Source organism: Poecilia formosa, unplaced genomic scaffold (genome assembly GCF_000485575.1).
Source record: "Poecilia formosa unplaced genomic scaffold, Poecilia_formosa-5.1.2 Scaffold0, whole genome shotgun sequence".
NCBI classification, from domain to species: domain Eukaryota; kingdom Metazoa; phylum Chordata; class Actinopteri; order Cyprinodontiformes; family Poeciliidae; genus Poecilia; species Poecilia formosa.
This window is the reverse complement of record NW_006799939.1, coordinates 4893317-4917728: the sequence shown is the minus strand read 5'-3', so window position 1 is coordinate 4917728 and position 24412 is coordinate 4893317. Positions and strand designations below refer to the sequence as shown.

Sequence of the window (24412 nt, the reverse complement as noted above, 5' to 3'; positions counted from 1 at the left end):
GTCACAAACGTCGCAGAGAAGGAATGAGGGCGAGATCGACCAACCCAAGACCTTTTTCTTGTGGGGCCACAAGGAGGGAGGGGGGGGGAGGTGCACGGTGGGTATTAGAGAGACTCCCTGTTCCTGTTATACGATGTGTTTCCGATGGGGTGTGGGGGGTGGGTGGAGAGACTCTTAGAGACTCCTCGTTGTACTCTTCAACCCCCCGCCCCAGTTTGGGAACCTCTGATCTACTCCAATAATCCTCTCAGACATTTAGGATGTATTCACACCAGCCACATTTACTCCGCTTTAATTGAACTCTAGCCCATTTGTCTGGAAAGTCCGGCTTGTTTGGGGAGGTGTGAATGCACAATTGAACTCTTGTGCAAACTAAAAAAGCGAACTCTTGTCCGCCAAAAAGAAAAGAAAAAAAGAAAAAAAACCTAGGTCTCGGTTTGATTAAAGAGAACTCTGGCACGGATGGGAGACTGCTCCCAAAGTAGAAAATAGTCTACAGAGTACCAGGGCATTATAGGTCAATAGAGCCAAAACAAACGGAAGAGTCTAATGCTAGGGGGAGAAATGGTTTCCACAAAGGTAAAAGACCACAATGGTCTCCATGTGAGTCGCATCAAATGGAGTCACAACTTCCAAAAATGACGTGACTCCACGTTTGCTTACATTTTGTGAAGAAGGAAGTTGCACTCATGTCTTCATTTGGAGGTTTTTTGTGTCGTTTTCCCTTCAGTAGTTTTTGGTGTCACTGCAGGCGAGGGGAGGTTCAGGTTTCTCAACTAGTTTGGATTGTTTGTCACAGTGCAGTGTGAAAGCGAAATGCACCAGCTGAAAATGTAACAAATGTTGCAGTTTTGGTGCCCAATCAAACCGAGTCTACCAGACTCAGATGTGAAAACACCTGTTCAATCAATGGTCCAGAAGTGGTTCATTTGAAATGTAAAAGGGCCGACAGGAAACATCAGTGACAGCACATACATAGATTGTACATTAGAGATTAGACGTACCATTGCACTCCCTTTCCCCCCCGTAATGGACAAACTTTTCAATGTGGTCCCTGGTTTTCATATCACATCTGCACCTGGCTCATCCTGAACCAACCTCACTCTCCATCAACGTCAATTCGATAACAGCCAATTCAGGAGAAATGGGCCTGCACTGTCTGTACCTCTGCAGGGTGAACAACATCTTTGTTTTTGGGTGAGTGAGTGAAAGAGGGCTGTGGGGTTTTTTTTCTGCCACTTGCACAGAGTGTTTCTTTCTTTTTTTTCACTCTCTTCCTCTTGTGGGATGGAGTGGATGAAGCCTTTGTGTTGAGCTCGAGGTGTCATCGCAAAATTAGAAATAATTTTTTCCTCTGGAAGAAAGAAATTATACAGCGGACGTGCACTTTCTGTATTACTTACCGAGTGTTTCTTTCTGGTAAAAGCAGTTTATGAGTTTTGATGAAAGGATACTTATGAATCCTTTATATTATCTTCGCACTATGTATTTATTTTTTTCCTTCTTCTTAGACATGCGCCAGAGTTGTCAAATCTGCCTAGAAGCTTTTTTAAATCGCAGGCTTTATGTTTTTTCGTCTATTTCGCTCTGGATGAGGTCTGCTTCGCTTAAGCCCGTGTAATAATGACATCCGACCATGAGCTCAAGCACCAAATCTGGGCTCAGCTCTCCATCAGTTTTCCTCCACCGAGGTACACAGCTGTAACGAACAAGTGGCAGTACTGGCAGAAAGAAAGTGCTTCTGTGGGAGTGATCCACACTCGCATACCAAGCGACCCACAGCGAACTTTCAAGTGGAAGAGATATTTATAAAGCCTGTCAGCAAGACGACAGGCCTCAAATTGAATGTTTGCTACTTAGTATGGTCGAATTTTCCAATAAAGACTTATTTCTTTCCCCAGCCTGACCGTCTGATACAACCGTCTTGGTGAGATGTCAGGAAGTCTTTGATACGCTTTTGTTTAGCATTTTCCAGACAGCATGCAAATTGATTCTTAAAAAAATAATAATAATTCGTAGCACTCGCAATCTGTCGCACAACAATGGCAAACTTCAGCAGATACTGCTGAGGACTTATGTGATACACAAAGACAAAATAGTAGAAGGAAAATCATCCATCCATCCAGTGGAGATGGGCAGATCGAGCTAAAGTATCGATCAGTATTAGTTGCTGGGTTGGGCTTGAGACCTGTTCATGACTGCTTGCAGTTCTAGTTTTTGTACTGTGGCTTCTCAACTCTACCTCAAAACTGATTCCATCCATTTTCTATACACCCTTGTCCCTAATTAGGTCAGCTGGTGCCTATCTCCAGCTAACGTTCTGGGCGAGAGGCGGGGTTTACCCTGGACAGGTCATCAGTCTGTCACAGGGCAACACAGAGACAAACAGCACAAACAACCATGCACACACCCACTCACATCTAGGGAGAATTTAAAGAAAGCAATTAACCTGACAGTCATGTTTTTGGACTGTGGGAAGAAGCCGGAGTACCCAGAGTGAACCCACCAGGCAAACTCCATGCAGAAAGACCCCGGGCCGGGAATCGAACCCAGAATCTTCTTGCTGCAAGGCATCAGTCCTACCATATATATGTATGAATGGACTTTATTTATTCAGGGAAATGTACACAAATCATGTTCATGTGTTTATAAAGTGTTTTGCTGTTGCAAAAATGCCCAAAGTAATTCAAAAGACAAACCACAAAAACATCTAAAATGTCACAAGTTCGATTTATCGGTATGGGCGATATCAATACTGATACAGGTATCAGTACAGGCCCTGTGTGTAGGTGGTATCGAATCAATACCAAAATGTGCTGCGTTGCCTCTACCTCTACAATACATACATGTCTTGCTACAAGGTAACACATTAAACAACCGTTCCACCACCCAAAACCATACATATTTTTCAGTTTGTTCTACATACGTGTGTTTTTGTGTTTGTTTTCATCTCCTTTTTATTCTTTTTTTTACCCTGAAAGTAAAGTGGGTTAGGGTTAGCCTTTTTGTAGCCACATGCCTTCAAAGGTTGCCTGATCAGTAAGTAGGCTCCAAATATGTGTGATTTTATCTCAGAATAAACAGAGCAGCTCTGTGATGTCATCAGAGGTTTGTTTAGTGAACAAACAGCATCGTTGAGAACCAGGAACACAGCCAGACAGGGCCGGGGAGAAAGCTGTGGAGAAGTTTTGGGTACAGGTTTTGGTTACAAAACAACATTCAAAGCGTCAACAATGGCAATGATGTTGAGGTTCATTGGATTGGACCTCAAACAAACATTAATTTAATCATCACAAACTTCAAACTGAGAGGTTTAATTACTGCGACGAAAGCTGCAGCATGCTAATCAAGTCGCATGAATACTCGTCTCCTCGATGCGTACGCATGCAGCTCGGTCCTCGTGGACAAGCTTTTATGTTTTTTCATACTATTTTGACTCAGCCGAGTGATATCATTCCATTCAGAGATAATGCAGTTTTCCCTACAGCCTCTTAGGAGTGAGGGACTCGGAGAATGAGAAGAAGAAGAAGATGAAAGAACCTAAGAAAACAGATAAAATTATTTCTCGTCAGAATATCAATGCAGTCTCAGTATCCTGAAAGATAAACTATCAACACTGGAGAAAACAGCGCACCTTCTCTCTCTGCGTTTCTTTAGAACAAGCGACTTTTCTTCCTTTGGTCGTGATCCTATCCGTCGTCTCCTTTATTGGCTTTGTGAATTGGGAGAGTGATTGCTCCACACACAGCAAGCAAAATCTCTAAAGTATTAAAGTATTATTTCCTTCGACGTGCTCTGTCAGAACTGGAGAAAGTTCGAAAACAACGCCATAAACTCCAGGTTTTATCTATTGACCGTCGTAAACGCAACGTTGACACTGTACAACACACCACACAATACCTTTTAATGTAGTACCATGAGATATCATCTACATTATTCTCTAAAGGAATTTTATTTTTGAGCTCAATCTCTGTCATGTCGACTTCCTTCAGGAAGATCATCAAAATGTCAGACACAACAGAAACCCTGGTCCCAGTCAAGGATGCGGAGGGAGTCGCTGTCCTGCGTACAGTGAGGGTGAGTACATCCTGGAGAGAGATTTAGAGGGGAGGCATAAGATTTATTGCTGTTTAATTTGCTTTCTTTTTTCTTAGAAGCACATCTTCTGCCAGAAGGCAAGTGGTCACACTTAAGATAATGGACAGTGATAAGTCTGTCGAAACTCCAATCATCGGTCAAAAAAAAAAAATCCCCTGACTGCTCGTAAATCTCATAGGTCCTCAGGTTTATTGGCAGACGACCTGGTGGAGCAGTTCATCATTTTTGTCTTGACGGACATGCGGTGCCAGCTACCCCCTCTCACCACTCCTCAACTTGTGATGCTTCGCACCACGGCCCAAAAGAATGTGATGATTCTTCTCCGTTTGACACTAAACACCTTCAGTTGACAGGGGATCATATAACCTTTGCTGTAAACAACAACACAGAGTGGCAATGGGATGTTTTCGTCTGAAAACATGACTGGGCTGAGTACCAAGCTGAGATGCGATTCTCATCATTCTGCCTTTTCCTTTTAACTCATGTGCAGTGTAGATGACAAAAAATATGACCTTTAAAGACTAACAAAGCAGGACATTCAAACACAAGTGTTAAAAAAATGAAATGCAGAAATGATGAGGGAAAATAAAATGGTTTACTAGGTTGTAGAACCTACTTTAATGGAGCAATCTTCTTATTTCTGACCTTGTCAGATGGGATGCTTATATTTCGGCCCAAAATGATTCATACCACTGCCAGATTTAGATATAAAATTATTTTCATTTAACCCAGGGGTTTGTTTCTATTAGGACATAATTTACCATGTTATTAGAAGTAAACAGTTTAGTTTGAAACCTAAATCTGAAGGTGCATCAATAATATTTGGAATGATCTGTTGCTTCTTTACCGTATTGCCTTGATTGACTGTCTCACAACCAGGTTCAGGTAAATACTTACCCCACAGCAGACACCTGAGCTCTCAGGTATTCAGAGAAATCTACCGTCATCAGATATTGTGTGTGTAAAAACGAGCCTAAACCGGCAAGTCCGTTCTTGGGGAGGCTGGAAAATCTTCTGGATGTTCTCGACTTCTTAGCGGTTTTCCGGAGCGGAGAATGGCGACGTCGTTTGGAGACGGGCACCGACCACAACCCAAAAAGAGCAACACCTCATGATGTTGAGCATTGTGTCCAACATCAGCAGCCGACCTCATGGAAAAAATGTCAAATATTCCCAACCGCTCTCGTAATCCTAACATTGTTTCCCCGTAACTGTCTTACAGCATAAAATCCTCACTAAATATCTTTTCTAAAACAGATGTTTCTGCAATAATTGCAATAATTTGGTTTTGTTTAGCCATACAGAAGTCCAGATCAACATTGCTAAAATTCGTTGTTTTCACATTAGTCTGATGTGATGCGATGTGGAACATGAGCAAAAAATGAAGATAAAGATGATAAATGTGCATCTACACAATTTCAATATTTAAGTTGGACTCTATTCAGAACCCCTGTGTTTATTTTATCTGATGGAAATAAATGTTTTCACGCCACTCAACTTTTCACAAAATAATAATAAAAAGAAACTCGGAGGCCCGGTGGGAACCTAAACAGATCCTTTCTTTCTCTTGGCTGTGACGTGAGTCACGGCTGATTTGTGGTAAGAATGAGGTTGTGGAAAAAACCCTTTTTATAGAAGCAGAAACCGCAGCAAGACGTGAGAAATAGAGTTGTCAAAACAGATAGGAATTTATAAAATGCCATGTTTTTGTTTGTTTTTTTAAGAGATGGACAAATCTGTTGAAACAAATACTGTTTATTATTTCATAATACAAATAACACTACATATACAACATAAGCCGAGCCAAAACATTAAATCGCAGTCAAGCAGAGAGAGAGAAAGAGAGAGGAAAAAAAGATAAAAAAGACAAGAAAATATATATTTGTTTATCTTTTTACATAAGAGCAGCACAGCTAAAAACCACACGACAGAAAGCCTGATTGTAAAAAATAAAGAAAAGGAAGAAAGTGAACCTCGCAAGAAATCAAAGAACAGCGCCGGTCACTGAACGGGGAGAAAGCTCTGGAGCCAAACAGTCTCACACCCATTACCCAACTCTGATGCATTATTGGACCTTCATATGATGGACCGAAGCTAACGTTTCAGACTGTTTCACAAGTAAAAGTCTGACAAGTGTGGTGTGAATCTGAACTACTTTACCTCTCACTGCAACTTCTACCAGCTAGACTGAAACATGGGGCTAAAATTTTCTTGGCAAAAAAAAAAAAAACTAACCTTACGAGATGAAAAGAGTCTGTGAATAGCAATTTTCAAGACCCACAGAATTTAACATAATTTCTGTAATTTCTGTTCTAACATATGAACATTCTTTTAATTTAAACAACTTCAGTTTCATTGTAGATTTGGCTGAGTGTTTTAGGGTTACATTCTTGCTGCAGCTTATCGCAGTCTCAAATCATTTGAAGCTGCTGAAATGATTTTTGTTGTTTGTTTTTAGCAGAACTAGCTAAATCTAACCTCTCATTAAATCTGCCCAGCTTCCTTATCGATAAAGAATAGCACTCCCACGGCGTGACGCTGCCACTACCATGCGGTTGGTCTGTTTGGGGAGACGTGCATTACTAGTTTCTAAGCTTGTATTTGGCCTCATTTAAAAAATTTGGGCAGCATCTTCTATTTTACTACTTGATAAGCTTGACTAAATGTTGATCTTTAAAAGTAAAACCCTCATCTGGTCAAACTTAAACAATGGCTACAGATATTGTTACAAAGGAGGATGGTAGTAAGCGTCCAACAAACCGTGGTTTAAACTCATCGGGCTCATGTTGTGTAATTTATTGTTTTTGTGTGCTGAGGTAAAGCTGTACACTGTAAAACCTTGGCATAATTCATGTGGTCTTGGATTGAATTCTTTAAAAAAAAAATCCCTTTTTTTTGGCATTTTGAGCAAAACCAGGTCCATGTTTTTTTTTTTTGTTTTTAGATTTTAGATCCAGAGGAGGAATTTCAGGCAACACAGCTTCAAAAGTGACAAAATAGCAGCAAGCTATATGTACAAGGAAAAGCATTCGCAGATATGTGAATATCGACTTTAGTGCTTCAAATATATACAGGCAGATTTTCTCACAATAGATGTACAAACACTTACTACGGTTACAAGCACTGCTCTTATGTGCCTTTTAACAACTCATAAAACAAAAACGTCCATGTTGATCCCTCTGTGTCAACACAGCGGTACATCAGATAAGACGGTGCACTTCAATTTTCCTGGCAACAGCTTTCCCAGCCGGGATAGCCTGTAGGCTGCTGGCAGCCTCTGTAACAGCACACTGCCTTCGGACAGTTCGATTCACACCAGTATTACCTGCATTAAGATGGTCTTAACTTTGGCTGCTGATCAGTAAAGGGAGGATTCAGTGATTATAAATCCACTGTCAAATAGGTTAGCTTAGAAATAGCTTGTGTGCACAGAATGGGTATGATTTGACATTATTTTTCCCTCCTCCTAGATTTCAGGCGTTTAGTTACAGTACTAATTTCTTCTAGATGATTCAGACACATTCCTAAAACGCTGACCAAATATTTTTGAAATGGCTCACTGATTTCTCAGGCTTCCTTTTTGTGTTTTTTTTTATTTTATTTTTTTTTATTATTTCGAAAGTTCAAGAACTAAATTATAATTCAGTCGCAGGAGTGAGATTTAAAGCTTGTGTCATTTAGTATGTGTACTTTTTAACAGAGGTACACATCAGTGGACGAGTGAAGTACAAAATATGGACTGGAATGCCCGCTAAATCTAGTTGAGGTTTTTCAGTAAACGTGCCAACTGTGCAGAATATTATTGCTTCTTGGCGACAAGTTAAGGGCAACTTGTTGTTCTGCTCGTTACTGAGTACAACTGGGAGGCTAGCTGTAGCTCACTGTAGTCAGCGAATTAGCCGAGCTATGTTAGCTAGCCTGCTGCTTCCTGCTTTACACATCTGGAGGTTCAGACCCCCAGTCCGTCTGTCTCAGTTGCTATGACTTCGGGTAAGTTGCCTTCCTTGCTAGTGGTTACAATGTAGCTTACATGTGTGAATGACTGAATGTAGCGCGAAGATGTCTGGGCCAGACAAAGCACTACACAAGTCCTTGCCTATTAAATTTTACTTGATAGTATTACTGAAAAGGTAAATACAACAATTTGAATCAGTTGTTCTGGAGACACGTCAAAAATGTGGACAATAGTGGGACCTGAAGAATAGGATTGAGAACCTTTAGCTTTAGCTTTTCTTTAGCCTTTAGCATCCACAACACGAATTTCTAAACTCCTCGTGATCCTTTCTTGTAAGCAAGAAAAACAAGTAGCAGTGACTGACAGGTAGGGGGCGCTGTCGTCATGAAGTCAAAGGTAACTACTCTCACACAGAACTTTTTCTGGTGTCCTGTTAAAGTGACTTTAGCGTCTAAGGTCATTTTTTGAGGTTTTGGTAGCAGAACTCTTAAAAATACTTTGCAAAGGATAACTAGTGCTTGCCTAGTGCACAGCACATGTGTGTATATTCACACATGGCATGTTGATGTGTCCAAAGGTTATACCACAAGGTCGTTTGGCATCTTTAGTGGAAAAAGAACATACATAGAGAGAGACCTGTTATATTAAAAAAAATGTAAACTTAAATTACTTGATTAAACTAAGTTGAATCTGGTATTCAGTCAAACTGTATTTAAAACTGAGTTTATAAATTGTGAATAGAGCTTAAAGCTGATGAGCTAGCTACTCTGTTAGCTTTGTGGTTACTAAGAAAATGTATCCAAAAAATGTATCTCAGGCATGGAACAGACAGGCACTAAAAATAGCTTAGGATGATAATCTTCCTTTTGTGAAGCTGAAACAAAGAAACTACCAAAAAAGCTTCAAGGTACAAGTTCTGGGATGAGAACTCCGATCCATCCGTTTAGCGACAGCTTGAATTATTTAATGACAGCAGTTCCACCAAATAACAAAATCTTTAAAAAAAACAGCTAATCTGAAAGCTTGATGTTATTTCTCTATTATTTCTATTTTGTTGTTCAGAAACTGAATTTAAGGATTTCTATTCAATTTAACAGAGAAGAAGCCAGCCTTATGAAACAAAAAGAATATAGATTAGCTTGATATCAATCAAAAGCGAAAGTCATTGACCCAGCCTTTATTATTCACCCCCCAACGATGCCCACTCTGAAGTGATTCCATTAGCAAGCTAAACTTAATTTACAGCCTGAAGGAAACAACACACGTGGCAATCAATATCTTTGTGACAGATGAAGTTTTTTAGGTTCCCGAATGCTGCGGTTCTTCTTTTTCTAAGGGAACAGAGTTATTCTGATGTCTAAGACGTGCGATTTCCCGAACAGCTTCTCTAGTGTACTAAAAATTTTACACTGAAAACAATTGCAATCAAAAATTAGAACGCGCTGGGATAGATAGGTATTTAAATTGCATGAAGCAGTTTAAAAAAAAAAAATGCATTTGTTCTTCAGACACTTCAAAACACGTTTAAAACTTGTTCCACAGCGACAGGTGGTGATACCTCAACTTGGTACAAAGCAAAACTGAAAGTCAGAAGGTTAAATGAGTGTTTTAAATTAATATTTGAATTGTATACCCATATAAATACATCATGATGTGATATTTAACTGTCTGCCTTGACACTGCAGACTTTTTTCGTGAGCAGACTTCGATCCACTTCGGTGTAGATACGCCACACACTCACAACGCATGAAAGTAGGCAAATACTCACCCTGATTAAAATGCACACCAACTTCCATCTGATCACTTAGTCAACATGACTCACAGTGAGTTTCAGTGTCTCAGCTCAGTAAGTGATCATTTTGCACAGCCAGTCAAACGTTGGTGCAGTTGGTCGAGGGTGGAGTATCCGCCTTGCTGCGCATCTCCTTGATGTCGTTGAGCGGGCAGTCGACGTTGCCGATCTGGCACTTAAAGACTTGCTTGTACGCCTTCCTGAAGTTCTCCGACAAGAACGCGTAGATGACGGGGTTCACCGACGAGTTGCTGTACGCCAGGCAGTGTGCGGCCACCCGAAACACAAAGGAGGCCTCGGTCAGCGGAAAGTTCCCGAACTCCACCCAGAGCTGAACGACGTGATGAGGGAGCCAGGACAGGCAGAACACCACCACCACCACCAGCACGGTCTGAGCGGTCTGGCAGAACACACGGGATGAAGAAAAGTTATTTGTTAGGGCTCTTAGAGGGGAGGAAGGAGGAATTTCCTCTTTTTTTCAGCTTTTTTGGTATAAATCTGCTTCTTTCACACATTTGTAACTGTTATCTTGTGTTACTTTGTAATCACTAATATTATATTTTCCATAAGACATGAGGAACCTGGCTTGACACATACATTCAACATATTTCACTCTACAGTGTTGTAGCCCTACACACAGATGATGTGTCTGAAATCAAACAAGACAATGGGTGTAATTCTAATGTGGTTAATTATGTTTTTTTTTTTTTTCTAACCACCTCTGGACCTGCACATTTACAAAATGACTTAAAAAGAACCTCCAGTTCAAAAACAACCAATCAGAGCCAGGAGAAAGGTCCTAGTGATGTCAACCATGCTCGTCTACGTGTTGCTAAATTTGCTAATGGCAGAGAAACAACTTACCAGGGCAGGAAAACTGTTTATCTGCCGTCATCGCTGGCCTGAGCGCTCCTGGCAAACTACTGGAAGAAGCTCTAGCGTAGCAAAGAGCTAGCAGGGGATGCGCAGAGCATCCACACGCATGATTGACAGCACTAAGAACCTCCTCCTGGCTCTGATTTTGACAGTCTCAACAAATATGTAATAAAAAATATATAAAATTATACCAATTACACTTTGCAGTCTAAGTGAGCCTACTTTCCCCTCATAGTTTTCGTGTAAGATAGCTCCAAACTGGACAGCTCCAAAAAGGATAGCTCATTTTAAAAAGAGAAATTGTTAAATATATTTTTAAAAAACTAACTAGAATTTCATCAGCTTATAGCAATTACTCAGACATTTTACTTGATTTAAATGTTTTGTTCTGTAACTTTCTTCAAGGACAAGAAAAACTGTGTGATTGCTGTCGTTTTACAGTTCACATGAATTCAATTTCAACTAAAATGCTAATGTTATGATCCTTGAAATTATTATATTTTTGAACTACATATTTAATGATATATGTAATTTAAAAATACATATACGTAAAGAAAAATATCTCATTTATTTCTTTAAAATATTCAGAAAGATAGCTCTCTGATTGGGGTTGAGTTTTAATGAAAAAATGAATTATTTCGTGTCAGTGGTGAGATTTTTGATCCCTAAATATATTCAACATAGTCATTATCTTTTGAGGGGAAGGTGCAGGGAGACAGTACAATAAATCCATAGGTGCATCGAAGGCAAGAGGTGTCTGCTGATTCTTCTTAGGTATTTTCTCACGATGTGCACAGAGCCAGCGATGCGGCATTCCCTCCAAATCTTGCTACAATAAGACTCTAAATCATGTTTTCCTTTCTCTTGTTAGCTCTGTTTGGGTTTGCAGCCTTTGGGAATAAACAGCTCTCCTGGCCTACATGCCAGCAGTCAGCGGTTGCGGCGCTCCTGCTTTGTAACGAGCCTGTAAGACCGCGAGCGGCTGAGAATCAAATCACAACAGTGAGCCAAACAATGAAAGATGGATTTCAGAGCTGAAGAGGAAGCAGACCTGTCAGAGGACAGCTTCTGACCACACCATTTCTACACCATTTCTACACATCCCGTAGCTCTCAAGTAAACAGAACCTCGTTATACACTTTCATATTAATTATTTACTCCACAGATCCAGATGTGCAATCTTCTCAAAGGCAGAGGGGAGCAGAGCATTAGACATAACACCAAGTCTATTGTTCACCTATTTACCCAAAGCAGGGAAACATATGTACTTGTTACCACATAGTCATAATATTACAAGAATAAAGGCAAAATAATACAAGAATAAAGCCATGGCATTATGAATTTTCTCAAAATATGACTTTATTCTCGTATTAGTTCGACTTTTTTCTCGTACTACTTTATTCTCGAAAGGTTTGTGACTTTACTTTCATCATACTATGAATTTATGTTCTTTCTCTTTGGACCTCTGACATTAAAAAGGCAATTCTGTTCACGCAGTTGAATTCTCTCCCTTTTTTTGGACTGTTCTTCTGTACACTCAAAAGAACATTATGTATAAAAATACTAGCATCTTCTAGAATACTTAAAAGAGCCACATCCTTAAAATGCCTGAAATTCATGTATCTAAAACAAAGGCCTAAAATGTCTCCCATTCATGACAAACAAAAGCAAATTGGCCTTCAAAACATTAATCACAAGTCTTAAATTTAGTTGTGGCATGACTATTTAATCTCCCAGATGTAGTTTTTATTTTTTTTTTTATTTCTCTCATGGGACTTTTCTATCAGGCAAAAGTTTGAGTTGCACGTAGACATCTCAATTGCGTTCTGCGACTCGAGGTGGTTGAAGCTACCGTGAGTGTTTGCGTTTTTCACATTTGTCTCAGTTTAAGCACTGAGAGTTTTCTTTTCTTTTGCATTTAGACAAGGAAACTCAAAAGTGTCACGAATTTCAGTCTTTTTTTTTAATAGAATCTCAGAGTGTTTTGTAGTTTATGGAGGCTCATAGAGACATGCACAGATTTCACTCTTCTGGCTCATACTGCTGAAAGACCCTCCATCGTGGGCAGATAGCGGAAATCTTTGATTCTGCAAACTTGACGCAACAACTCTAAAAACATGCAAACTTTTCACTCAGACACATTTGAGATACTCAGTAAGCTTTGGAAGTAAATCAGTTTGGCCTTGCTTTGATTTCAGTGCATGTCTCTGTCCCTCTCTCCCTCCAGTCATTTCTTCTTACTTTATTTTGGACCTTTCTCTTTCCGGAAAGGTAAACCGTAGGATTTATACTATTTTACAATCTATTTCCTAATGGGCGGCTTAATATGATGTGACAGGCTTTTCTAAATTCCCGCCGGGTGCGTCCTCCTTTGTGTGCTCAGTGCTGAATCAGACAATAAGGAGAGCCAGAGAGAGAACGATGGGCTGATAGACGCTGAGACATGGAGCCGGTACCAAGACGAGAGTCTGCGCAGAATTAAAAGATAAGCCGGAGCCACGCGTTTCCAAATTTGGTTGTGTCGTTTTCGTTCGCCCTGACTCTTTTGTTCTGCTCACTGTCTCGTCCGTAAAGCTTCGACAGGAAGCTTGACCAACGGCTGTGTGTTTTCTGTTGGCAGAATCACAGACAGGAATGTCTGAACCTGCTATGGTCTAAATTTGCATCACAGATAGAGCTGACACCAGAGTCTGATTTTGCTCCAATCTGAGGCCTGTTTTATCACTTTTCACTCAGGCTAAAGGTTCCCGAGAAAATGAGTCACCGTCATGTCCCGGGTCGTTTTGGGGTTTGTTTATTATTCTGTGTTCCTAGGTCTCTTTCTTTGATTAGATCAGTCGTGTTTCTGTTTATTTTAGTTCAATCTTTCTCAGTGATTCTGGTTTGTTATTGTCTATAGTTGTTCCTTGTTACTCTAGTTTGATTGTTTCTTAGGTGTAGTTATTCTTTATTGTTAGATTTATCTTCTAGTCCCCTGTGCCACTTTCTTTTTCTCGCCACACACCTGCAATCAGTTAGCCAATCAGTCCAAGTACTTAAACACTTCTGCTCCCCCTCATTCTTTGCTGGTTTCGCCTGTTAAATCCAGTTATTTTTCCCATTTTTTCCCAGTGTTCCCTGTTGGTTTCTTCCTTGTATTTATGATTTTTGTTCTGCTTTGGCAGATCCTCTGCCCCTCTGCATATGAAACCCACATGTCATCACAGTCACTTTTAATTAATTCCTTCTCTTTTCCCTCCAGGCTTCCCTCAAAGTCAGATGCTCTCTCTTGTGTAAGTGTCAGAAAAGCTCGAGGCTACAAAAAGAAAATGTTTGTTTGAAAGAAACAAAAGAACAAGATGAGGCTTGATCTCCTTTGTCGTTCTTAGTTATAAAAAGATGGATTTATTTAACATTTAATCAGTTTCCGGATGGCTTAACTAGTACTTAAAAAAGAAGATGGAAGTGATGCATAGACGATAGAGAAGACAATGAATGAATTCTCGTAACAAATGCATATCTTTCCAAAATCAAACGACAAGTTTGGTGTTTAAAATCATACACCAATGTTTAAAACATCTGTTTTTTTCTTCTTTTACGTCTGTTTAACATAGTCCAAGCATATGGTGCACATCAGATGGAGAATTTCAAAACTTTAGTGCGTACGATCTCAACCTGAGAAAAGTCAGAGTTGAAGCTTTAGTCCAGGATTTGCAGCAGGTCATATATAATAAAGGAGAGTCTGATGTAAGAGAATGAAGGAACCTCACACGCTGCCTTCATATCTAAACACTGGAGTCTGATTCTCTTTCTCATCACTGGAGCATTTAGAATTGAGCTCATTCCTGCTGACCTAAAACAAGAGATGTTTGGTCGTTTTTAACTTCAGATAATGAAGAAAAGTTGTGTCTCATTTTAACTTCTGATTTGAACTGTAATGCACATGGTTTTATTTTTTTTAAAAAGTATAATTTTCCTTCCACTTCATAGATATGGGTTCCTTTGTGACGTTCTGAATCCGAAAAAAAAAAAAAAAAATCTAAATGCACGATATTAAAGTTTATGGCTGAAATGGGAATAGATTGATACGTTTACATAAAAGGATCAGGTCACACTGCCTACTTTATACATGGATAGTTTGATTAATCTATCACACATTAATGTTTTCCACCATTAATTAGAATGATAACACCATCATCTAAATGTCTATTACCTGCTGCCAAAAGCAACCAGCTAATGCAGGAAAGTGTTGAAAAAGTGAATGAAGCTACCAAGAAAATGAAGATATTTACCTGTTTGAGTTGTTGCGTTAAGTAAAAAAACTGAACACAGTGGTTACTTTACAGAAGGAAAATCACATTAAAATGATTCATTTTCCGATATGTTCAGCAACATAACCACTTAAACTTAACTTTAAGCTTTATGTGAGTCAACCTGAGTCAAGCTGCTTGAAGTTTCACTGGGAAGTAACTCTTGATGCGACGTGATTCATTCGTAAGGGACACCAACACTCGGCTCAGAAGAGCGGCAGAGCATCAGCTGTCCCCCCGTCTCACTTTGTAGACGCTACTAGACAATTTTAGGCTAACTTGGCCAAATATTAATTTTCCTAATTATCCGTACCCATCTGTGTGCTCCATCTGGAAGCCTGGGTAGCTGAGAAACAAGCACTCAGGGCTGAACTTGGCTGTTTGTTGAACCCACTGGTACAACACTGGGACGCCAATAAAACGTTATAGCTCAGCGAGGTAATTATGTCGGAATTGTCGGAAGTGTTTTAGTTTCTCTCAGCCAGACCGTTTCTGTCTGTGTTTGATGTGTGGATTTGCAAACAGCGCTGGGAACGACCTCGGTCTTTCCAGCTGTCAATCACGTTGGATTTCCCTGAGCTAACAGTGCTGCTGACGAGACTTTTTCCATCCACAAAAAGTGCGAGTTGAAATTTTTTTTTTTCCTGTGTGGCACAAGCAGCTATTATTATTATTATTTTTTTATTATTCCTTTGCTTTTTGATATGTAAAAGTTGGACTTTCAGACAGTAGTTGAAAATAAAAACATCTCTGATGGAGGTGGATCAGCTAAGAAAAGTTCACCCCTGTAGAGACAGGTCACAATTTTGGAAAACATCTCAAAGAGCAGCGAGCGGGAGGTTTCCGAAATCAGATTTGCTTCTGAAGATGACACTCCCATTAAGCACGACAAAAGTCAAACCAAGGTTGGCAGCAATGAAAGGCAGAGGACTCTGCCAAAAAGAAACTGCAGCCTCTGACACCGTTTAGTCTTTCCTCTTTAGTTCCGGCAAATCCTGTCACATGCTGATGTGCAACCTGGGTTTTGGTGTATAAATGTTGTTTTTATGATTAAATGTGGCTGTAATGTGAAGCACTTTGAGTGGTCAGTATGACTAGAAACTTGGTATATAAATTAAGTTCACTTGCCATCTACTACACTAATCATATATTCTTGAAAAACACAATTTGAGACTTATGAAACTCTGATACTATTTTTATTCAAAGCTTTTTGGCAAAAGGATCACCGTAGAACTAAACATGAAAACTGCAATACAGACAAGTTAAACCGAGTCTACAATGTTCTACACTTACATATTCTGTACAGGTGTTTTCACACTTGATAGTTCAGTAGATTTGATTGGGGACCAAAATGACACCATTTGTCACATTTTTAGCTTATGCAGTTCAACTTTCACCGCGCTCAAATGAAACAAATATGTTTCCTCCTCACCTGGTGGCGCTGCACCAAGAACCACTGAATGAAACGACAGACAAAATGAAGAAAACCCTGACCACAACTTCTTTACCACATGTAAACTAAAATGGAGTGAGGGGTGAGATTTTAGGATTTCTCTTTTGTTTTTGCCAAAAGACCACAAGCTATTTCTCCCACTAGCGCAAGATTCACGCATTTGTTTTGGTTGTATTTACCCAGAATGCCCCGGGCTATTGTCCATTTCCTGCTTTTTGGAGCCTCCAGTCTGTTTTTCATTCATATATGCATTCAAACTACACCGGAGTTCACTTAAACTGAACTGAACCATAGGTTTCTACGTTGACTAGAGTTTGCTATTTTTGGTCCGAAAATGAATTTGCATCCAAATGAACCAGACATCTTAGTCAAACAAACTAGAGTTTGATTAAAGCGGACTAAACGGGAATGGCTCGAATGCTACTTAAAACACTTTTTTTGTTGTTTTTGAAACACAAACTAACTAGGAGACTAGGAGAAGATACAAACTGTGTTGAAAACTTTTACATAAAGCGATTTCTTTATCATCACTAATCCTGTTTAACTTCTGCTGTAAAACACCAGACAAACCCACCGTTTTGAATTTCTACAACTCACTAAAAGGATCAAACCACATTTACTCAGGAGTTGAACCATGAAGCAGATTATTCACAGGCCTGTTTTACTTTTTCACCCAGTGGCTGCTGATGTTTGGAGACTGCAGAACAAAGTGAGTGACGGTTATTGGAGCGAGTTCTGGCTTTGAGTCACCACCGGACCTTTGACTTCACTAATATGCCAGTTTGTGTTTCCTGTGAAATCTGTTTGCTGTTTAACACCTCTTTGACACTTTTTACATAAAAGCTGCCCCTGAGGAGTTTTCACCAGCTAGCTTGATGCTGTGTGGTGGCTACAGCACTTTTATCCACACATAGGTTTTTAAAGAACAACCCCCCCACCATGCACCCCCCCAAAGAAAAAGGCCACGTCCAGACACAATTTAAATGAGACAAATGGGTAAAAGACTGTAGCTGATTAGTTTGCTTCCTGCATGTTCGTGATTCGTTTTTCATTGATTCTCCAGAGTCTGCAATGCCTTACTGTGGATTTAATCTTCTGTAACGAAACACACAGGACAAAAAACAGAGAAGCTATTTGGCTCGGGAGCCACAAATGTATAGAAATACAGGTTCGAAAGGAGACACAGCAAAGTTTGACAGCGCATTCTCTGACATCTGCATCGCTCTGACAGCACTTCTTATCTCGGAAATGTATTTATCACAGTCTAAGATTAATGCACTCTTTATCGCCGAGCCTTAATAACCCCTCTGTGCTCTGTTCTGTCAACTCTGCACCGAACAGCGTAGTAAATCACAAGGATATCTGACATTCCTGCCTCATCTCCCGGTTATTTCAAGCCTCACGCAGCAAAGCGTGTTTGCCGAGACCTACGCAGTCACATCAAAGCACATTTACATTCCCCTCTCAAGCCACGTCTGGCAGTATAGCAGAAGGTGAGTCCTGTTAGCCCGATCGGCTGTGAGGAACGACGGACACGCTGAGGAATAGATCAGCAATCGAGCAGGCGACGGCAGATAACTGGCTTCAGTAATGACCTCCTCCAAGTGCAATGAGGCTGTGTGACAGCGAACAGGAAGCGCAACGGCAATGAAAATTCTCTTCTGGAGATCTGGGGGGGAAAAAAAAAAAAAAAAGTTCTTTCTCCTGCAGGGCTGAATGTCTAGAAGTAACAAAGCAGCCAGTAGAAGAAGTAAATATGGACACTGCTAAAAACACAAAATCATACCAAGTATTTCTGGTCTAGTTTCTGGTGCAAGTACGGTAGTACGCTTGAAATACAACCAAATTAACTTACAAGTAACTTTTCAGCAAGATATAGAAGCTTGTTTTAAGTCAAAAATTCCTTAATATTGATTTTAAAAAGTATTTTTTCCATTGGCAGATTATTTCACTTATGGAAAAAAATGTCTTGTTATAAGTGAAATAATCTGCCAATGGAACAAGAAGTTTTTCATCAATAACAAGGAATTATTGACTTAAAATAATTCCTTTATTATTTTGTTTTAACTTGTTTTAACCGGGTGTTGGGTCGGTTAAAACAAGCTTCTATATCTTGTTGAAAATTTACTTGCAAGTTAGTTTTGTCTTATTTCAAGTGTACTACAATATTTGCTCTAGAAACTAGACCAAAAATACTTAGTAAAATTTTGTGTTTGAGCAGTGTACGATTTTTAATTTAGAACAAAGTTCAGATTTCTAGCAAAAACCCGGAGCTGCGGTCTTTTACTTTAGCACCAAATCATCCAAGCACCAATCAAACCACGGCTTCATCAACCACCTGTGGGTTGCACGGGGTATTTCCTCGAAACGCTTGCTCTCAACACACCACAGGCGGTCCATTCCTGTCGACTCGGCAAGCAGATAAAGCCATTTGGTCTTTTTGGTTTCCTCTTTTGTACCTTTGTGGTCTTGTTTGTTTCTTATCTGTTTTCTTTTGAGCTCCAAATGGAGCCGTCTGCCACGAGACGTTTGGTACAAACCGAAATGGATCAATTTCGGTCCATCTTGAGGACAATTAACCCTTGTGTGTGCAAGGACTGAGGCAAATGATACAAGTGATACCGGTGTGGGGTCGGTTGGACCCCATTTGTAAACACAAGGGTTAAAGACTTACAGTAACAATTTCTCATTGGGGCCAAAAATAAAAAATAAAAAAGGGAACCACAAGATTTGTATTCACTATATTTTTTTTATTAAGATCGCAAAAAGTATTTTATTGTTTTTACATTTACCTGATCAGCAGGAAATTAAATGCAATTAAATTATTATTTGAATGAAGCAAAGTACAGTCTTTCTTGTAGATCATTAAATATTTGAAACTTAAAAAAAAATAGTCTTCCAGGTAAACAGTAAATGACTTCCAACATTTTTTGGGGGGTTGACGATCTTTTTCTTGATTTTTTTTTTGTAAGTCTCTTCAGCAACACCAACGAGTCGCTCTTGCTTTATTTTGGCAAGTTAATAAATGGGCGAGCCCAAGCCTGAGTAAAAGCTGCTGTTTGTATTTACTATAATATTCCATGAAAAGCAAAGTCTTGGCTAAAGATGAATACTGCATGTTGCACCTTACATTTACCATTTTGAGGAGTTTGTAATTTGTCTGTATCATTTTTGAAAGGCCTTGGTCAGTCCATTATTTATTTATCTTTTTATAAACGCTTCTCTGCACCAACTGCCTGAGCTGGCAAACCAAACGTAGACCACTCTTGAATTGTGATCGAGGGTCGCCCAAAATTGCTCCAACGACCGCAAATGGATTCCCGGGCCACAGTTTGAACACCCCTGCTCTATATTTCACTCATAGTTTGGAAATAAATGAATAATTCCCATATGAACAATGCTTGCCAGAAGTAGGTTGCATAGAGTTCTTTTTGTTCGATCAGCAGTCCTAATTGTTCACCGCCTGTGCCACCCAGGGAAGAAAGCCATCTCGGCCCTGTCCAAAATTTCTAATGAATGCAGAACCTGGTAGAGAAATACCTGCAGCTCTCTGGGTGTATGCTGGACAGTCTGGTGTTATTGTGATGAGGAGTTTCCAAAAGGCATTTAACTCTGATCTCTACTTTTATTCAAGCAATAAGAAGAACAATCTGCAGTGGATAAACTGATCTGGATACATGGGAGAGTCTCTGGATACAGTGACTGATGCTCTGGCATAAAATCACATTCATCCATCATTGCTCATTCTGATAATTATACCCGCCCAATGATGGCAAAAAATCCAGCAAGTATTGTAGTTGGACCATTTGTCTGGGTCTGATTATGGTTTATGTTCTTTACAACTACATATTAATGTTTTGGATACGAGTTCGATGCACTCCAGTCACACATGTAAAGAATTCCCCATTGATATTTTATATTTAGACTGGTCAAACTGGAAATGAATTGTTCTGCAATCAACACAGAGTCTTTAAAGCACATTTTGAGATTTAGGAAGTCGTCCAAGGTCAAGGTCTGTGGATCCGTACAGGGCTGTGTGAGGGGGCCGTCTGGCCAGCAGCAGTCAGGTGAGAGGTGAAGAAATGAAACACATCTCTCTGTCCTGGTAAGACGTTATAATTAACAAAGTAAAACTGTTTTTTTTTTTTTGTTTTTTGTTTTTTTATTCCAAGCATAGAATAATGTAGGCCAGGTTATAAACCCCTCTGTTTGTATGTCTCAACCTCAATAATAAAAATGCTCTCTATGCGTATTTTTGAAAAGCTTCATAAATCTTTGGCAAAGCTTAATAGATTTCCATTCACTGTTGAAACGTAAGTATTTGCAAAGTAGATTTTGAAATAAAGATAATTTGCTGTCAGCCTGGCTATACTGCCATTTTATTATTATTGTTTTTTTTTTCTTTAGTGTTGCTTAAAAGAAAGAGCAACACTAAGGAGACAATTAAGTAAATGTACAAAAATCAATAAGAATGTATCCAAACAAACAACTCTATTTTATTTTATTTTTTCTAGTGTTCATGATGCCTACCCCCTACCCCCCATAGGCTGTATCACCACCCTGGGCAGACAGCCATACGGCGTTTATAACCAAATGAAACGTTTTGCTAATAAATCACAAAATGTAACAAGTCGATAAACTGGGTCAACACCTACCTTTTTCTTTGAAGCCTCCGACTTTTTGGACATATTTCTTAGTTTTTTGTGCAAGTGATTTAGCACCTGTAAACGAAACAGAGCAACAAAAAAACAGACACCAGGTAGAGCTTGTGGTTAATCAATAATTTGTGCGTACTGACCCCTCACCCCCTCTCGCCCCCGGGACACCCCTCTTTACCTTTGCGTAACAGAAGGAAATCAGCAGCAGGGGCAAAACGTAGCCAAAGACAAACGTGCACACCTCGTAGACCTTCTTGTGGTTCTGATTCGGCCACACGTCCCAGCAGTAAGTCTCGTTCCTTCCGCCGTGGAACAGGTTGTAGTAGTGCATGCGTGGCGCCGCCATGGCCAGCGAGAGCAGCCAGATCGCCACCACGCCGACCAGCGCGTGCCTCGCCACGCGTATCGACGACGACTTTCTGGAGTGCACGATGGCGACGTAGCGGTCCACGGACATGGCGGAGAGCGTGAAGATGCTCACCAGCATGGAGACGGTGAAGAAGTAGTGGATGAACTTGCAGATGAAAGCGCCGAACACCCAGGTGTTCATCACGTAGATGGTGGACTGGAAGGGGATGCAGAAGAGCAGGTAGAAGAGGTCGGCGATGCTCAGGTTGAGGATGAAGATGTTGGTGGTGCTGCGCGGCTTGCCCGGCTTGCTCCGGGCGAGCACGGTGATCACCATGGAGTTGCCCAGGACGCCCAGCGTGAAGATGAGCAGGAAAAACAGCAGCGCGATGTAGTTGCTCGTGTCGATGCCGAACAGGTTTTTCTTCTCCCCATCCTCCTCCAGCACGGTGAGGTTCCACGGCTCTCCCGCGAGCCACACGGACTCTGACAAGTTCATGATAGATTCTTGTTATTATTTTATTCCAGTTCACGCCACCGACTCCGGACGCGTCTCCATGCGCGCTCCTGTTAGGTTCCCCCCTGTCAGGATTCTCCGCTTTAAATGAAATCCCGCGCTTCACTTTTTGCGCATCACTTTATATAACTCTCTGTGTCTCACACACACAAACAACAACAACAACAACAACAACAAAAGCGATATATTCCAACAGCTGGAAAGTCTTCCGTGCAGCATCAAACCATCCGCCGCACCTTGGAGGCGACGGTCGGTCTGCGTCTCTCCCTGTTGCGCACCAGACGCGTCTGCGCGCTCTGGCTGCGCTGCTTCCAGTCTGTCTCCCGGTTCTCAGCATCTGGACCCGGTCTCGCACTTTAAATAAGAGTGTGTGGGGGGAGGGGGGGACATGTGGTGGGCTGGACCGTCGGCGTCAGCAGCCATGCCACCAACCATGAACTGCTGCGAGGAAGCTGAAGAGGAGGAGGAGAAACAATCATTGCTATGAGTCTCATTCTGCCCATTTATGAATCCAGCCATGTTTAATGTGGATGCTGGAGGTCAAGGCCTGTTTGTGAGGCAGACTGGGTGCCAAGAGCTGCGCATGACGTTGGAGCGTTACAGAAGAGCGTTTTACCTCTGTTTTATTTGAAAGTTTTTTTTGTTGTTTTTTTTTTGCCATAAAGGAATCAGTGAGCCTGTCTTCACAATAATAATAATAATAATAATAATACGTGTTTCCACAGTTTTAGGCTTCATCTTGTGTTAGTTTATAAATCACTGGTTTAGCACCACAATACATTAAAGTTGTGTTCTTGTTCTATCTGCCCTAGATCCTCCTCACAGCATGATGCTGGCACCACCATGTTCCTCAACAAAGGAGCATGGTGAGTTTTTATTTTTTTTCCTATGGTATTTAAAAAAAAATTTAAAAAAACTACAGTGCTTCTTTTTCACCATAAAAAGAGTTCAGCATGAGAGCCAGAGAGCTCATAAATGGTTTTCTTTCAACAATGACCTTCATCCTCTTTCCTGCCTGCAGTGTCTGTTGTTCTTCATGTGTGGTTATGATTTGTTAGACGACTCTTAGGCTGTTTGCAGAAGAAGCTGGATTAAGTTACACACAGGTGGACTACTGAGAGTGACTTGTCAAGGGACTTTATTTAGGGGTATCATATTTAGGTATTAGTACTATTGTTTTTGTTTGTAAAGAAATAAAAAAAAAACACTTCTGTCTCACAGTTGCGCTCCACTTTGTGTTGCTTTTTCGCATCCAGTCCCATCAAAAGACTGTCTTTGAAATCTGGAAAGGTTAACGGAGCAGGACGGTTTGTGCAAACGACTGTGCTTTAATGTAATCTGAAGGACAGTTTCCACGTTCTGACGACAGGAGATGGCCGCTGTGTTTCTTTCTTCCGAGTTAAATACAAACATTTCAATAAGGAAACCAATAAAGAACAAGGTGTTTGATTCTGCCAGAGCAAACCTAGAGGCTTTACTCTGATTTATCTGGGCCTTGTGTCCAAAACGTTTTTGCTCTGCGGCCAAAGAAAACAAAAAAAATGTATTCAAAGTGTTCTGGGGCCAAATTTGTTTCTATCCAATTAAAAATGCAAGGTAATTTTGCCATGAATTCCCCCTTTCTCACCCTGCCGGCGATAAATTAAGCGTGCAACGTTTCAATGAAACGAAGCAGACGAGGTTTGCTGTGGGTTTGAGAAAGTCTGATATTTGCCTTCATAGAAGAAAGTTGTAATCTTTTCAAACATTTTTGTGTAAAATTATTTCTATTCTTCTGGTCCAGAAAACGATTTTAGTTTAGTTTATTCCCAGTAACAAAAGCAGGAGCTTACTTTTAGAAACCGTTGTTTTATTTAGCCACGTGTGATAAATGGGCGTGCCAGAGACTTTGAGTAAAAAGTTCACTGGACGTTGTTTTGGCTCGAAAAAAAACGAAAAAAAACAAAAAGTAATTTTTTTTCCATATTCTCATTGGGAAATATTTTACCTGTACAGATTTATTGATCGCATATGAAGGACAGTCAAAAATAGATGGAGATGATTTCAGCTAAATCCTTCAGAAAAGAAACATTCAACCATTAAACAGTTTTTGTTTTTAACTGGAAGACTTTAACATAAGAAATAACTCGCATACAAAACATTTTTAGCATAATAGGTGAGATTTTTACATACATATGTTTAAACTTTAATCTCAAGCTTTTATAATATAAAAATAAATGTCTTCAGCTTGTTCGCAGCCCCAGTAGCTAGCTAAAGCGTTCTTTGCTAGCATTTTTTTTGCCACATTTTGTCATTTTTACAACCACAAATTTATGCTAACCCTAAACATTAAACACATACTGATTAGTATGCAGGTCTAAACAGAAAAGACCAGGAGTAAACATCTCTGAATATTACTGATGTGCTGTGATGACATGATGTATAAA

At 40.1% G+C, this 24412-nt stretch overlaps 1 protein-coding gene and 1 long non-coding RNA gene across 2 annotated transcripts; one reads left to right on the top strand and one right to left on the bottom strand.

Moving 5' to 3' along the window:
- Positions 1-6790: 6790 nt before the first annotated feature.
- galr1a (galanin receptor 1a) lies at positions 6791-22318 on the bottom strand. Its single transcript, XM_007560277.2, has 3 exons — positions 21300-22318; positions 21119-21184; positions 6791-10245 (listed from the first exon to the last, which is right to left on the bottom strand). Exons 1-3 carry the CDS (start codon positions 21966-21968, stop codon positions 9925-9927), a joined length of 1056 nt encoding a protein of 351 aa, XP_007560339.1. The 5' UTR covers positions 21969-22318; the 3' UTR covers positions 6791-9924.
- Positions 11281-13241, top strand: LOC107837411 (uncharacterized). Its single transcript, XR_001663439.1, has 2 exons — positions 11281-11837; positions 13105-13241. It is a non-coding gene; the product is annotated as an uncharacterized LOC107837411 (long non-coding RNA).
- Positions 22319-24412: the final 2094 nt, after the last annotated feature.

Bases quoted from the DNA above. Each gene is read 5' to 3' on its own strand.
- galr1a (XM_007560277.2), bottom strand. From the start codon at position 21,968: ATGAACTTGTCAGAGTCCGTGTGGCTCGCGGGAGAGCCGTGGAACCTC. The intron at 21,185-21,299 runs GTAAAGAGGGGT...TTTCGTTTACAG, and splicing joins TTTCCTTCTGTTACGCAAAG to GTGCTAAATCACTTGCACAA. The intron at 10,246-21,118 runs GTAGGTGTTGAC...GTGTTCTGCCAG, and splicing joins CGGAGGCTTCAAAGAAAAAG to ACCGCTCAGACCGTGCTGGT.